The sequence below is a fragment of the Condylura cristata genome, unplaced genomic scaffold, assembly GCF_000260355.1.
Source record: "Condylura cristata isolate star-nosed mole 26May11 unplaced genomic scaffold, ConCri1.0 scaffold00189, whole genome shotgun sequence".
Classification (NCBI taxonomy): Eukaryota; Metazoa; Chordata; class Mammalia; order Eulipotyphla; family Talpidae; genus Condylura; species Condylura cristata.
Window position 1 is genome coordinate 4,787 of NW_004567290.1, and position 15,852 is coordinate 20,638.

The window sequence follows — 15,852 nt, forward strand, 5'->3', positions numbered from 1 at the left end:
GAGATGAACAAATAGATGGGTTCCCTGGGTAACCGATCAGATACCTCTCCACGTCACAAGCTCAGTACAGATTCCCCGGCAACCCCTGCCAGTCTCCACCACATGGCCCACTTCTTTGGAGGCCTCTGGACATCTCATCATCTTCTCTGCCCCAAAATAGTTGGGATTAAAGTTGAATTTGGATTTATACTTCTGGACCAGTCACCACTTTGTAGAACAGACCGTGAGACAGCCCTGCTGGCCTGTGGTTTCCTTACACCACCAGCCACTGGTCTTCGTGACCAGGCAGTGGGGTTGTCTCTTCCTCCTTGCCATATGGATGGAGTGACCCTGCATGAAAAGCTGAGCTGAGGGCTTTTATATATATTTGGCTGCCTGTTGGCATAGTTGCAGGAGAAGCATGTCTGGTCTCTGTAGAATATTGCAATGGGACAGAGAGCGTGCAGCTACCTCTTTATCTGAGTGAGGGCAGGACAGGACCGTGAGCTCAGAAGGAGTCACGGGCAGAGGAGGTGGTGTGGCTTGAGAGCACCAAGTCCCTGAGTGGGATCTTTGGTCAGCAACTGAATAAGATCCGTCATCTGTGCCCAGGGGACTGGCTTCAGGAGCCCACTTCTGTCCCCTGTCCTCCCAGCCATGGCTGGGCTCCTGGTGAATAGAGGTTGATACAGATCTGGATTTACAGTAAAATAGATCCTGCTAAGAAACAATGGCCACGCTGCTTTTTAAAACACCAAATGTGTACAGATTGTGAGTGCCTGGTCTGGTTCTTTCTAGTGAGGTTGGAGGGAGCCCCTGGCATAGTGTTGTTTTCAAAACAGAGTTTTCTGGTTTGGTGCTCATGATGTTTGAGTCTCCATCTTTTGGGAGCATATGACGGGTGGAGTTTCTTACCAGTTTGGTATTGTTATTGAGAGTCTTAATAGAGTCCTGGTAGTAAGAGGTGATACTACCTTTGAGAAGACTAGTTTCTAGTCTTCAGTTTAATGCCTAGACCTTCTATTGGTTATTTCAAAAGGAAGCAAGGGGTATTTTTTTAAAATACAAAGATCTAGTTTTACTGTTGTCCTGGTCTTTCCTAACTGGAATTATGCCAACACAATTATTGTAAACTTTTTTTTTTAAAGATTTATTCACTTATTCATACAAAACTGGGGAACAGGCCAGAGATGTGGAAGGTGAGAGGATCCACCAGAGACAGAGCTGGGAGCAGAACAGGCAGATCAATGAAGCACACTGCTGAGGGGAGCAGCAGGTGGGTCAGTCTGCCGTGCCATGTGGCCACCTCTGGGGCAGGCAGGGATTGAACTCATGCAGAAGTGGCTTTTAGCCTCCCAGTACAGTGCTTTAACCCACTGTACCACCAGGGAGGGCCTATTGTAAACTTTTATAATTCAAATAGTAAACCATTCCACATGAATAATATTCATATGTTAAAGCTAATTTTAGACGTAAATTAAGGATCTCAAGCACATTACTTAAAACACAAATCTCACTTCTGTAAGTCTTCATTTCACTAATTTTCTTCATCTTTAACTTTTAAAAATGCATATGTATCTACATCATTAAAGGTATGCATGCATGCATGCATGTATGTATGTATGTAAACTTATCACATATACTTAGATTCCTGAAAAGGATTGACATTTTCCTGCAGATCTAAAGAGTATTTCCCTCTACAGAGTTACATTTAACACCATTATGACTTCTTTCTCTTGCATGTTGTTAGCTCTTTGTTTTCTCAGAGTAAATAAAATAAATTAATTTAAAACAATATTTCAAATAAAATGTCATTAAAAGCATTATACCAAGACATTTAAATTTGGGAATTTCATAGGTTTTCCATAACACATACTAATTCCTAGTCAAATACAACATCTAGAAGGCTTCGTATTAACTTTTCATCTGATAATGTTTTCTATTTAATTTAACATATCAAATAAGCCCATTTTTTAATATTTATCTTTTCAGAAGTAAAGAGAACAATTCTCTGCAGATCATTACAGGGAAAAACCTTAGAATTGGTTTTAAGTCAAAAAGATAATAATATCATTATTAACTTAATTTTGGGAAGTTTGTCACAGATCTCAAACTATTTTAAATGCTTAGATAGGTAAGCATAAATAATACTTAATTTTTCATTTAGTCAATGTGACTAATATTTCAAAAGTAAATATAAAATCTGCATGACTACAAACAAAACCTAGGTATTTCCAGGACAAGAAGATTGGTTAGCTTAAGTATTTAAGGATCTGATAAAAATGACATGAAATGAGGTTAAATTGCACACACATCCTTGCTTTCAGTTAGGGTACTTAAACAACTCACAGTATTATCGAAAGCAGAGCAGAATTCATGAATACCTTTTATACAGATGAAAAACTAATCGTTTTTACATGAGTATAGCATTGATATCAAAGTTTAATTATAAATCCTTCTAACAATTCATTTGACCTTACTTAGTTTAACATATATAAATTTCCCTTCTTAAGTTTCCTTCCTCATAAGCTGCTACCACTTTCACAGATATTTATGACTTGCTACATTCATTTAATTTTTTACCGTGTAGTTGATTCACTTTGAAACATGATGACTGTTGTCTTTTTCCTTTCCAAGAAAAAATCCACATTCTTTATCCTATCTTATCCAGAGATATTCTCTGGTATCTCCTTGACTACTTTCTGTCTACATTCATTTGCTTTCATTCTTTAGAATCTTTAATTTCTAATGAAAGCTTACAAGTCAAGGGAGAATCTCTAGTAGTTTATGTACTTTGGCAGACTCAGTCTTAACTTCTCCCTCTCTTCCTCCAATTTCTCATGTAGCCTCTTAGTTGTCTCCTGGTTGGGTATATCCTGAAGACTGATAAGTCCTGCAACTTCAAGGACAGAGGAAAAGTGCAAGCTTTCCTAGGAGCTGCAGGATATATTTTTCTATGATCAGAAATCTTATTAAACTGCTCTTTTTTGCCAGGGGTTTTACCTGTCAGCCTCTTAATCAGATTCTTGTTATAAGTGCTCGGACCTTAATCCGTAGCTCGTATTTTCTCAACTTTGCAAAACAATATGTAAGGCCTCCAATCTTTTTTTTTTTTTTTTAAATATTTATTTATTCATAGAGAGCTGGGGTACAGGCCAGAGATGCGGAGGGTGAGAGGATTCACCAGAGACAGAGTGGGGAGCAGAACAGGCAGATCTACGAAGTACACTGCTGAGGGGAGCAGCGGGCGGGTCAGGAGAGGTCTGCCACGCCATGTGGTCACTTCCGGGGCAGGCGGAATCGAACTCATGCGGAAGTAGCTTAAGCTTCTTGGTGCAGTGCTTTAGCCCGCTGCGCCACCAGGGAGGGCCCATGGTCTCCAATCTTTTAACTTTTGTTTCAGCTACGACTTAAGCTTTGCCGTCTATATGGGCTCAGACAGAGCCTGGCGGGGAGCAGAGAGAGGTGTGCAGGTCACGGTGGGGTCAAGGTGGGGTTGGTGTGTGAAGCCGACTGGGGTCAGAGACTAGGTAAGGCAAGCTAGGCACTGGCGGTCTGGGCGTGGTCTGAGGGTCTGCTGTGGGGGTCGTGGCAGGGGAGGAGTCAGGGGCGGGGCCCGGCTCAGGATGGGGTCAAGGCTGGGTGGGGCCGGGCTGGTTTCAGCGACCCTGACAATGGGCACTAGGTCGCAGACCTGCGGAGACTGCGGCCTCGGCGAAATGGGGTTCTTGCTCTGGCTGCTGCTGCTGCCGCTGTTACTTGGGCCCCTGAGTGTAGAGACTCTGCCGGCCGCTGTAGGCGTGGAAGGTGGAACCACGGTATTGCCAACTGTGGCCTGGGCGGGTGCTAAGCAGTTGGTCCAGGAGCCACAAGACCGAGGTGGAGCCGAGCGCAGCGGGAGCCTGGGATGGGAGGGGCTGTTAAGTGAGGTCCGGCCACTGACTCCCATTTTCTTTCTACCCTCCTTTCCCAACCGGGCAGACAGAGACCACTTCAGCACAGGTGAGTCTCAGGCCTCCACTCTCGGGAGACGTGTGGGTGGGGGGCACTGGCCAGGACTGGCTGTGGGGCTAGGCGGGGGAGAGTGGGCTGCCTGAGGGCGCTGCGTGGCACCCAGAGGTCACGTTCCCCTTCCTGAGCTGGGAAGCACAGACCAGACACCAGGATGCGCCCTGTCTGGTGGTCTGGTCTCCCAGGTGTGAGTCCCACAGCCAGGCTGTCTTGTTAGCCACCCCTCCTCTTTCAGAAATGGGGTCCCCAGAGTCAGCGGTGGGGAGTGACTCTACCCAGGTCACACGGCACCACAGCCTGCCTCCCTCAGATACTGGGGTGCGGTGAAGGACACAGGTGCCTAGAAGCCCTGACCTTGAGCACAAATGAGGTACCCTCTGAGGCCTGCAGAGTGGGACAAGAGGTGTGGGTGGCTGGGGTCAGGTCTGTGTCTGTGAGGGCCCTGTTTTCGGCAGGACCCCAGGCGTGGAGTCCCCTAAAGCAGCCGTTGAAGTGGCTGCAGCACCAGACCCCTGGGCCTGTCCCCGCAGGGCCTTTTGTGGGCTCTGCTGTCGGTCTCCAGCGGCAGCCAGAGAACGCAGAGTCCTAGCAACCTTGTCATTTGTTGAGGTCATTGAGCCTTGGCGCTCCTGTTTGTGAAGTGGAGGGCCTTCCTGGAAATGGCATTTAGGGTACCACTGGTGTCTACCGCAGGCAGAGCCAGGCCTGTCGCCGAAGTGTGTGGGAAGCCCAGGGTGACGGGGAAGATCTACGGAGGCCAGGACGTGGCGGCTGGCCAGTGGCCGTGGCAGGCCAGCGTGCTGTACCAGGGCTCGCATCTCTGCGGAGCAGTCCTCATCGGGGCCCAGTGGCTGCTTTCCACAGCTCACTGCTTTGTCAAGTGAGTTCTCCCCGAGTCCCCAGCACAGGGGCTGGCAGGGAACAAGGGAGCAGGAGAAAGGAAAACTAGGGGAAAGGGGAGCCCACGCCACTCCTGGAGGCTTTGCTCCGGGGCAGTTCCAAGTGCCTGTCATCCTGCCTTGGACTTGAGTCCCCTCCACCTGGACTGTCCTCCCTGCTCATGTGCTCAGATCCCCCTCATCCTCCACCCTCATTCCTGTGCTTGCGCCCTAACACAAACCCAGGAGATTGACAGTGTCCATCTTGGCCACTACGCGATGTAGACCGGCTCTTTGCTCCTACCTCAGACCAAAGCCTCAATGTTCCTGTGCTGCTGGGTATCAGACTCTGGACAGGGGCCTAGAAATGCACCTCCAGCTAGCAACTGCTGAACTATACCCCAGGGAGGACCTGGTACCTCAGTGCCATGCTCCATGGAGGGGGTGTGAGTCTGCCTGACCTGGGAGAGTCTAACTTCTCTGGTGCTCCTGGGCCAGGTCCAGTTCCGAGTTCCTGAACAGACAAGGAGAGATCCTGAGGAAACAAGGGCATCCCAGCCAGGTCAGGGAACTGGAGCATGGGTGCAGACCGACTGAGAGTCAGAGCCCCTCCAGGGATTCTGTGCCGCACCCCACCTACCCACCTGTGGATTCAGGGGTGGCAACGCCCCAGCTTACTGAGCCACGGTCCCTTCAGGAGAGAAAGCCCACAGGGAGAGAGAAGGACGAACCTTGGGCGGGGCGGCAGAGGGTCTGTGCACTAGTTGGTGTGGCACAGCATCAGGGGCTTGCAGGAGGGCAGGCTTGTACCTGGGGAGCACAGGGGGGGCTTTACAGGTGGACGAGCCATGAGTACAAAGCCAGAAATGTGGGAAGCTCCATCCCTCATGTGTAGGTCACAGGACAACCAGCATCCATTTGTTCATTTACCACATCCTATGTGGGTGTTTAGAGCCAGCAGGGTAAGCTGTTGTGATAGGAAGGCGTGGCATGAAGGGGGGTGGGAAAGGTGTTTGGGCCAGAGGGTGGCTGTGGGGAGCCTCGGGAAGGGCGGGTTCCAGCTGGGTGGAGCAGTGCTCCTGGGTGCAGTCTGAGAGTCAGGGTGCATGGGCCCCTTTGGCCCTTCGGCCCGCCTCCCTCAACTCTGCAGTGTTATGGGGAAGCCAGATGTGCTGACCTGAGTAGAACAGCACTCAGCCTCGGGAAAGAAGGGTTAGAAAGGGGCTATCTTGTGGGGGCGGAGGGCTCCAGAGCAGTGTGGGCCATCAGGTGAGGATGTGGGGGGAGCGTAGGCCTCACACAGCCACCCTTCTTCCTCCAGCAAGTCCCAGGCACTGAAGGACTACCGGGTGGTTCTGGGAAGCACGCGGCTCTTCGAGCCCACCAAGCACACCCAGAAGATGGCCGTGAGTGGCATTATCATCCACCCAGACTTTGAGAAGTATCATGCTTTTGGGAGTGACATAGCCATGTTACAACTGTATCTGCCCGTGAGCTTCACTTCCTATGTGGTCCCTGCCTGCCTCCCAGCCCCTGGTGTGCTGCTGCCCAGTAACGTGTCCTGTTGGATCACTGGCTGGGGGATGCTCACCGAGGACAGTGAGTGACTGTGGGAGGGGCTGGCGGGTGAAGTTGGTCAAGGAGAAAGACGAGGGAGGAACCGGGAGGGAACTGGGAGGTCCCTGGGTCTTGGCACTCTGAGTCTCACTTCCAGAGACCTGGACCCTTCTAGGTCAAAGTGTGTGAAGTACGTGATTCTCATGCTTCAGAGGTCCTTATGTCCAAGGTTCTGGGAATCTGGGAACCCCCGACTTTGGGGATCAAGAATCTAAGTACTTAGAGGCTGCTTGGTTCTTGATTCCAAGGTTTTAAACAGCCAGGAATCTGAGCTAACTCAGTTTAATTAAACAGCCATGCTTGGACCTGGCCTTCCCCATGCCACTGCCAAACCCCCCTGATTTCCCATTGCCAAGGAAGTACCTGGGCAAAGTGAGAAGAAAGGACTTCATGGCTCTGCCCTCTGAGCCACAGGAGCCAGTTAGAATGATTAAGACTTGAGAGCCTCTTCGCTCTGTGACCTAGATTTGTTCTCCTAACTCAGGTCTCCTGTCTGTTGGAAAAAGAGGGACAAAGTGTGTGCTTTTTGAGGTTGTAAGAGAAGAAATATTGCAAAGACTTTGAAAGAGTTTCTTAGAGAAATGAGTGTTTTTAGTTTGGAGAAGTGCTTTTGATGTGATGTGAAGGAAAAAGAAACATACTTTGCCGTTATTTGTAGGGTATAATCTGGTACGGTTTCTCAACAGAGGCGCCACAAGGCATTTTGGGCATTTTTGTTTCGTTGGGGAGAGTGTGCCAGCCGTGCTGGCCCTGCCTACCGGGTGTCAGGAACTTTCCCTAACTATTACAGCCAGCCGTGGCACAAACACAAGCCACGTGCATGCCGACATGGGCACGAACTGTTCTTGCTTGAGGACAAACTCAACTTATCAGTGCTAATACCACAGCCGGTCCTGCAGTCCCCCCCCCCCCCCCCCCCTTGGGCACACCATCACCCTACGCCTCTAGCCGCTGAAGCGGCCACCCGCTGGGCTGAGTCAGCCACCACACAGCTGTGCGTCTGCACCTCGGGACACCATTTCCCTGCTCAGAGCCTCCTCATCTGTTCTTAGAAAGAAGTTCACACTACCCAGGGAGCTCCCTCAGCTCTGTCTGCTCTCAGCCCCCAGGCCTGAGGGCATTAGCTCGGTCCCTCAGCGCCTGCTGCGTCTGCCCACCCCACCCCCTCACCTTCTCAGCCACAGACCCCCTTCCTACCCGGAACCTGCCAAGGCAGCCTCACCTCCAGGCCTTTGTTGCTGGAGTCTTGAGTTTCTCACCACCTAATCTCCGCATGGCTCATTTCTTCTTTACCTTTATAACTTACTCATTCTCTGAGGAGTTTGATTTGATCATATGAGCGAAAATAGGCACCCCCTGCTACCACATGTCCTGGATTTATTTCTTTCAAACCACTCATAGATCTAAAATAATTATATTTCTTTATTTTACTTGTCTCCTCCAACTAAAAATATTTGCTGTTTATCATTAGTGTCTAAAAGAGTCTAGCAGAGGATGGATGAGTGATTGGCTGAGAACAAGGGTGGGGCAGGCAGCTAGAGGCTGAATGGGTAGGTGGAAGGGAAAGTGGGGGACAGGGAGGTGGGCAGGTCTGTAGGTGGATGGATATATGGATCGGTGGGGAGGAGGACAGGTAGATGGAAGATTCGGGGGTGGGTGGAGACATGGATAAAAGGTGGGTGGGTGGGTGGGCAACGGATGGAAGCACACGTGGGTGGCTCATTAGGGGGCAGAGGTGGGTGGATGGAGGAAGGGGTAGACAGAACAGGGTACAGGCCAGTGGTACACAGATGGAGAGTGGGTAGGACAGTCTACACAAGCTACACAAGCATGGGGGTGAGCCCCGGTGAGCTGTGTGTATGGTGGGGGTTGCTTTTTATCTTTGTAGAGTAGGAGAGGTGTCCTCTATTATTATGGTGGGGTGGAAGGAATAGGGTGAGCATGGGGAAGTTTGAAGGAAAGGAGGGTACTCATAGGGGGTGGGGTGGGGCAGAAGACCGAAGCAGTGCTGAAAGCTCTGCTGTGCTGCCAAACGCCTATGCTGGGGACAGCGGGGAGCGTGGGGCAGAGTGAGGTGCAGGGGTCGCGGCTCCTGGCCAGCCTGTGCTGTCACTGACCTCCTTATCCCCACAGCACCGATGTCCCTGCCCTTCCACCTCCAGGAGGGTAAGGTGAACCTCATTGAGAATAAGTGGTGTAATATCCTCTATGGACAAGATGTTAACAAAGGCAATAGCTACATGATCCATGATGAAATGCTGTGTGCTGGGGACTTCTCGACAGGGAAAGCCATCTGCCAAGTAAGCGAGGCCATTTCTGTTCTTTCCTGACCTGTTCTTGGGGCCTCAGTTTCCCTGGGAGTGGCCATATTGTGTGTACTGTCCTGTGGTGACCCCTGGACTCCCTGTCTCATCATGCTGCATGGTCCCGGGGCTCCACCCCAGGGCTCCAACAGACACTGCTCTACTGTGTGGTCTCATCACCTCCTCATTCGTAGTGTGGGCTTCTGAGACCTCCTTCATGGGGTTACTGAAAGACAGGTAGTGTAGGTTGAATTATGTTCCCTGAATTCATGTCCATTTAGAACTACAGAATGTGAAGTAGGGTCCTTGCACATGTACTTGGTGAAGGATTCAAGATGAGAGTCAGCTGGGTTTATAGTGGGTCCTAAACCCAACAACTGCTGTTCTTGTCAGAGGAAAAGACATAGAGGTACTTGCTTTCAGACTTCTGGCCTCTAGACCAAAAGGGAATCCATTTCTGTTGTTTTTCTAAACCCCAATTTGTGGAAACATGTTGTGGCATGAAACACACACAGGAAGATGTGATGCGTTTGGCCCATGGGACGGTTCATGGTGGTTCATTCCTGCCTGGAGAGTGGATGGCCTGAGGGTGGCTGGCCTGAGGATGGAAGCTGGCCCCTGCTTTGTAGGAAGGAGACCCAGGTTTCTCAGTCCCCATCAGTAGTCAGTGGTGTGGGCCACTGACTACTCCCAGACCCATCCGCCCACAGTCAGCTGTTCCCAGATAGAACAAAAGGCTCAGCTCCCGAGTCCCCACACGATGTCCCTGCACCAGCCTACCTCCCCTGCCCTGCCCTGCAGAGGCCACGCGGTGAGCCCTGGGCTGGCCCTTTGCCCACCTGCCTGCTGTCCCCACAGCGTCCCCTGACAGCACCCCTCCTCCAGCCTGTCCCCAGACTGCGGACACCCCTGAGCTGGCCCTGGAGCGTCCCAGCACACCCTTCCCTGTTCTCTAGCCTCTCAGCCACCACAGCTTGTCCACGAGGTGCCACGTGCCCCACACTCCACACAGCGCTCCCTCCTCTCCCCAGAGTGCCCCTTCCCCGAGAGGGGCACCCAGAAACCACTGTGAGGAGAGGTGGCCCCCACAGTGGCTCGCACTGTGGGACATGGTGGACCCACAGCCCTGGGGGTTTGCTTGCTGGTTCTCTGACTTCAGCTCAGTTTCCTCACTGAGGAGATGGCGCTGAAAACAGTCCCCTGGAAGACAAGGTTGCTGTGGGACCCTGAGCGTGTGGTGCATTTAGTAGCCTTGGTGCGTGTTGGCTTCTGCTATCTAATCTGGGCCTGTCTTAGACTTGTCCTCTCACCCGGGGTGGAACTCACTGCCCTTCCCACCCCCTCCACACACACACACACACACACACACACACACAATTTGTTCTTTCTACATTAGTGCAAACTGCAGCTCACAGTCATGAGGTATGTTAGTTGTTGGAGTTTCAGCTGCCTTCTCAGAGCTTCCCAACGAGGGGCTTGTTAGAGGCCTTCCTGTCTCCCCCTAGATGAGCTGACTACCCGTGGTGATTACAATGATAATATGGTTCATCTGTGTGAACTGCTGAGGCCTGGAGTGGCCAAGAGCCACTGTCCCAGACAAGGCCCGGGCCTCCCCCAGACTGGCGGAGCTAGGGCAGGTGCAGATTGGGGAAACCAAGTACATCCCCCTAGGAAGTGCTGCCCTGATACATTTCCACTTTCCAAGAAGGCCCCAGCAATGAGCTCCCTAGGCCAGACATGACAAATCACGTCGTACTGAGTGGCCAAATGACAGAAATGCGTATCTTACCTTTCTGGAGGTCAGAAGTCTAAACTCAAAGTGTGTGCAGGGCTGGTTCCTCCGGGAGGCCCTAGAGGGGAACGTCTGCCTGTCCAGCTCCCAGACACTGCTGCTTTCTTGGTTGCTGGCCCCTTCTTCTGCCATCAGAGTGTATCACGCCACCTTGGCAGCCATTATCGCATCTCCTTTTCTGACCTCACCCTACTGCCTCCTCTTCCCACACGTCTCCCTGGGGCTGGCGGGGGTCTGCCTGTGCCTCCTCACTCTCCACCAGACTGTGCTCTTCCTCCACCTCCAGCACATTCCTCCTCGCCTTGTCTGCTCTCAGCACTTCCTCTGCTACCACATCGCAAGGTCAGATTGTGTCCTGATTTGAGTCCCAGCTCAGGAGAACCTTTGGCTGCCCATGATGGGGAACTGATCCTTCCCTGACTCCCATGACTTACCTGCATGTGCCGCCTCTGAGATGGGCTTCTTGTCTTGTTTAGATGCACCATGAGGGATGGAACTTGTGTTCTCACCCCTTGTTTCCGAAAGCCAAAGCTGGCTCTAGGATGCTTGGTGTGTACTTGGAGGGGTGGGTGGAGGAACGAAAACAGCAATGGTCTTGTCTCCCGTTTCCCAGGGGGACACCCTTCCTTTGGCCAGTGAGGTGAAGGAGTGAATGTCCTAGTAGCATTTCAGGATTCTAGCAGCAACCAGCATCTTTCTGGGGGTCCCACTTACTCCCTTAGCAATGAGGGCTATCTCCACAAGGGCTGGATGTGGGCATTTTTGGAAGAAGTACACCAAGCAGCTGGGAGCAAAACAGAGGCCTAGATGAATGAGAACGGAAGGGACCCTGTTGGGAATGTGTGTCATCTCGGGTCTCTGCAGTAGCTGGGTGTGCAGCCGCTTCAGCTGGCCGCCGCCTCTCAGAGGCCGAGCCTCTCGAGTCCTATCTTCCCCTGCTGGCCTTGAGCACTGAGTTCTCCGAGGCCAGTGGCTCCTCCCTGGGCTGAAGGACAGGGCTGAGTCTGTTGATAGACTCAGACTTAGGATTTTCCTGAGGATCAACTCTGATCTTCATGAAGCATGAAACTGCCCACTGATGAGACTGGTAGGGCTGCAGCTGAAGCCAATGTCTGGACACTCACAGAGGGTCACTGAGCAGGGACTGGCCAGCCCCACCCAGCCACTTAGTGTTCTCAGACCTGCTTCAGTGACCCACACTATTCTCCTGTCTCTCCTAGGGTGATTCTGGAGGACCCCTGGTCTGCAACCTCCCCAGAGCCTGGGTTCTGGTGGGGCTGGCCAGCTGGGGCTTGAACTGCCAGCCTCCCATCTACCCCAGCGTCTTCACCAGGGTTGCCTACTTCACTGACTGGATCGAGGAGATCCAGAGGCGCACTCCTCTTCCCGACTCCTCAGCTGCTTCTGTATCCTATGAGCCTCGGCAGGCCGCCAGCCCATCCAGTCCCCGGACTGCCCTCAGGCCCCCACAGCTCTGGCTCCCACCGCTGTTGGTGTCCAGGGCCCTGTGGTGATGCACAGTGTTCTGCCCCTGCACTCTGCCTGCCTCAGGCCCTAATGTCCCCACTGGACCTTCTCACCTCCCCTCTGCCCAGCTGCATCACCTTTCCGTGGTCCTTTCTCCATGGCTTTTCTGCCCATTAGCTTCAAGTACAAATAAACCTGAAAAGACAAAAAATTAATCACTTGCCCCATGACAAGTGAGCTGCATTTTGCACTACTGTCAGAGAGAGGAGGGGGAGGAAGGAGGCGGTTCCCCCCTGTGTGAGCGGATGGTTCTGAGATGGCCGCTGCTAAGTCCAACTCAGATAGTGGCAGCCAAAGCTGGCCAGGGGAAGAAGCCAACACGTGCCAAGTGCCCACTAAATGCACCACACGCTCAGGGTCCCACAGCAACCTTGTCTTCCAGGGGACTGTTTTCAGCGCCATCTCCTCAGTGAGGAAACTGAGCTGAAGTCAGAGAACCAGCAAGCAAACCCCCAGGGCTGTGGGTCCACCATGTCCCACAGTGCGAGCCACTGTGGGGGCCACCTCTCCTCACAGTGGTTTCTGGGTACCCCTCTCGGGGAAGGGGCACTCTGGGGAGAGGAGGGAGAGCTGTGTGGAGTGTGGGGCACGTGGCACCTCGTGGACAAGCTGTGGTGGCTGAGAGGCTAGAGAACAGGGAAGGGTGTGCTGGGACGCTCCAGGGCCAGCTCAGGGGTGTCCGCAGTCTGGGGACAGGCTGGAGGAGGGGTGCTGTCAGGGGACGCTGTGGGGACAGCAGGCAGGTGGGCAAAGGGCCAGCCCAGGGCTCACTGCGTGGCCTCTGCAGGGCAGGGCAGGGGAGGTAGGCTGGAAGGGAGGTGCAGGGAGCCTCCAGGCACCCAGGAGGGTGAACAGAAGCAACACTGACAAGGTCATAATGTGTTCATGTTCATTTAAGAGTTGGTGAAAAATGCATATGATTAGTTGATGAAGCAAATTTTTTTTTAAAGATTTATTATTTATTTGTGTATACAGAACTGGGGTACAGGCCAGAGATTCAGGGGTGGCGAGAGGCTTCACCAGAGACAGAGTGGGGAGCAGAACAGGCAGATGGATGAAGTACACTGCTGAGGGGAGCAGCGGGCGGGTCAGGAGAGGTCTGCCGCGCCATGTGGTCACCTCCGGGGCAGGCAGGAATTGAACTCATGCGGAACCGGCTTCAGATTCTCACTGCTGTGCTTTAACCCGCTGCGCCACCAGGGAGGGCCAGATGAAGCAAATTTTTACATGGAGTGTAAAAATAGTTTTTTAGCCTGCAAATGACACCTCATAAAACTATAGAATGCAAAGGACAATCTTAAAAACAATTAGTAAGGAAAGATTGCCCACAACAGTTATTAATATGATGGCATAACTCTCAACAGCAATAATAAAAAGACAGACTAGATGGAATAATTTTTAAAGCCCTGAAAAGAACTTTTCACGTAGGACCTATTACCCTGTAACTTTACTCACTAAAGTTCCCAGGAAGAGAATTGATAAATAAATTTTAATACAGCCATAAAATGTGAAATTATAAACCACTGAAAAATGTAAGGACATCAACATGCCAATTTTTATTACCTTGAAGTCAGAAATAAAAGGCAATATGTTGTAATCAATATGATGTCATTATAAGCACAGAAATTATTGTTACATATTATTTTAGTTGTCTACACCTATATCAAAGACATAAATACCTTTATGAGATAGGTCCACCCAATTTTTTGATAATGGCCACTTTCCCCTTGTTGGGAATGTAAAATGATGCATCCCTCATGAAAATGACAGTTCCTAAAAGAATTAAAACTATAGTAATCTAAGTAAAACCAGCACCTCAAATCTGAATATATATCTAGGAATTAAAAGCAGGATCTCAAAGAGATGTTTGCAAACCCATCCATTATTTGCTAATGTGAAGAAATGCAAGAAATTTTCTCTTAATGTTCATTAGAGATGAATGGATAAAGAAATGTCCTATATAATGGAATATTATGCAGCTTAAAAAAACAGCTTTAAGAAGGAAGAAAACTGTCACGCACTACAGCTTGAATGAAACTTGAGGAGGACAGTAAGCTTAGTGAAAGCAGACATAAAAAGATATATATTGTATGATTACGCTTATATGAAGTATCTGAAATAGTCAAGATTACAGAAACAGAAAGCATAAATGTTTGGGGGAAGGGAGAGAGAGAGAGAGGTTTAATGTGTATAGTTTCAGTGTTGAAAGTTACAGTTTTCTAGAAGTCTTCTACACAACAATGTTGACGATACTTAACACAACTGAACTGTACATTATATATTCTTTTAAGATTTATTTATTTATGCAAATATAGGCCAGAGGTGCAGGGAGGAGGCGGGGTGGGTGAGAAGACTCACCAGAGACAGACTGGGGAGCGGAATAGGCAGAATGACAGAAATATACTGCTGAGGGGAGCAGCAGGAGAGACAGGAGAGGTCTGCTGCTCCATGTGGGTCACATCTCTGGTTGGGGACCAAACTCTTGCTGCAGTGGCTGCAGAGAGCTTCATAGTGCTGTGCTATAACCCCTTGCGCCACCAGGGAAGCCCTGAAGGTAATATTATATATATTTATTTGGGTGGGGCTAAATGAATATAGTCATATATTAGCTTTTCAATCAGTATGCTTGCTGTGGGCTTCTGAACAGCTCAGGAAGGAGTAGGTGATCCCACTTAGATCTGTGTAACCACACTCAGATATTTGCAGTGACAAAATTGCCTAATTCAGGATATAGAAAGAATCCTCATGACACTTAGCAGCACCTGCTAGTATGGACATTCATCTCTTAATGTTTGTGCACTTTACTGTAAAGAAGATATAAATTTTTAAAAAAGGAGTAAAGGCATGTTGTCAGGCTGTACCTTCCCCTCTGACCATGTCATGGGTGCCAGCTTTCTATGTGTATGTGAGGGCTAGTCTGCTGACCTCACAGGCCTACGCAGGGCCTCCATTCTGTGGGGAAAGGAAGACACAATACCTAGTGAGCAATTATAAGGTTTGCATTAAAGTTGAATTTCTCTTGACCCCAAGTCTCCATTGCTCTCCCCCCCTTTTTTTAATAGTTTATTTTTACATCATTTTGTGCCTTTTTCCATCTCAGTTGTAATCCCCGTGTGCTGCCCATCACCATATCACCCACATGCCATCACCATAGTCCAGTGCACTTCCCCCCACCCCACCGTTTTTGATCCCATTCCCCACTCCACTCCCATAAAATATCTCTGGTCTATAGCTGTTCATCATTATCATTATTTTCTCGCCTGGTCCATTATACTCCTGCTATGAGTGAAACCATCTGGTATTTTTCCTCTTCTTTCTGGCTTATCTCACTAAGCATGATCTTTTCTAGCTCCATCCATGTTGCTGCAAAAGACATGTGTTTCTTTTTTTTGGTTGCTGAGTAATATTTCGTTTTGTATATGTACTCCATCTTTTTAATCCAGTCATCTATTTTTGGGCATTTGGGCTGTTTCCATGTCTTTCCAATTGTAAATAAAGCAGCAATAAACATGGGCGCACCCTTGTTTTTAGCAAGATTCTCCAGCTTGCCAAAATCAAATGCCTGTGGGGAGCAGTGGTGGAGACAGGAGAGGCCTGCTGCACCATGCAGTTCAGCTCCATGACCAGGGATCTGCCTTGTGCTGCAGTGGCTGCAGATGGCTTCACAGTGCTGAGACTTAACCCCTCAATCCTACCCTTGTGCCACCAGGAAGGCCCTGCACTGTACACTTTAAAATGACTAAGA

General features: G+C 50.3%; 1 protein-coding gene across 1 annotated transcript; it reads left to right on the forward strand.

The window, feature by feature from the left end:
- Positions 1-3,698: 3,698 nt before the first annotated feature.
- Positions 3,699-12,094, forward strand: LOC101627529 (putative serine protease 47). The gene is made up of 6 exons (XM_004695752.1): positions 3,699-3,797; positions 3,961-3,985; positions 4,690-4,870; positions 6,190-6,467; positions 8,619-8,785; positions 11,801-12,094. The coding sequence occupies exons 1-6, from the start codon at positions 3,699-3,701 to the stop codon at positions 12,092-12,094; spliced, it is 1,044 nt and encodes a 347-aa protein (XP_004695809.1).
- Positions 12,095-15,852: the final 3,758 nt, after the last annotated feature.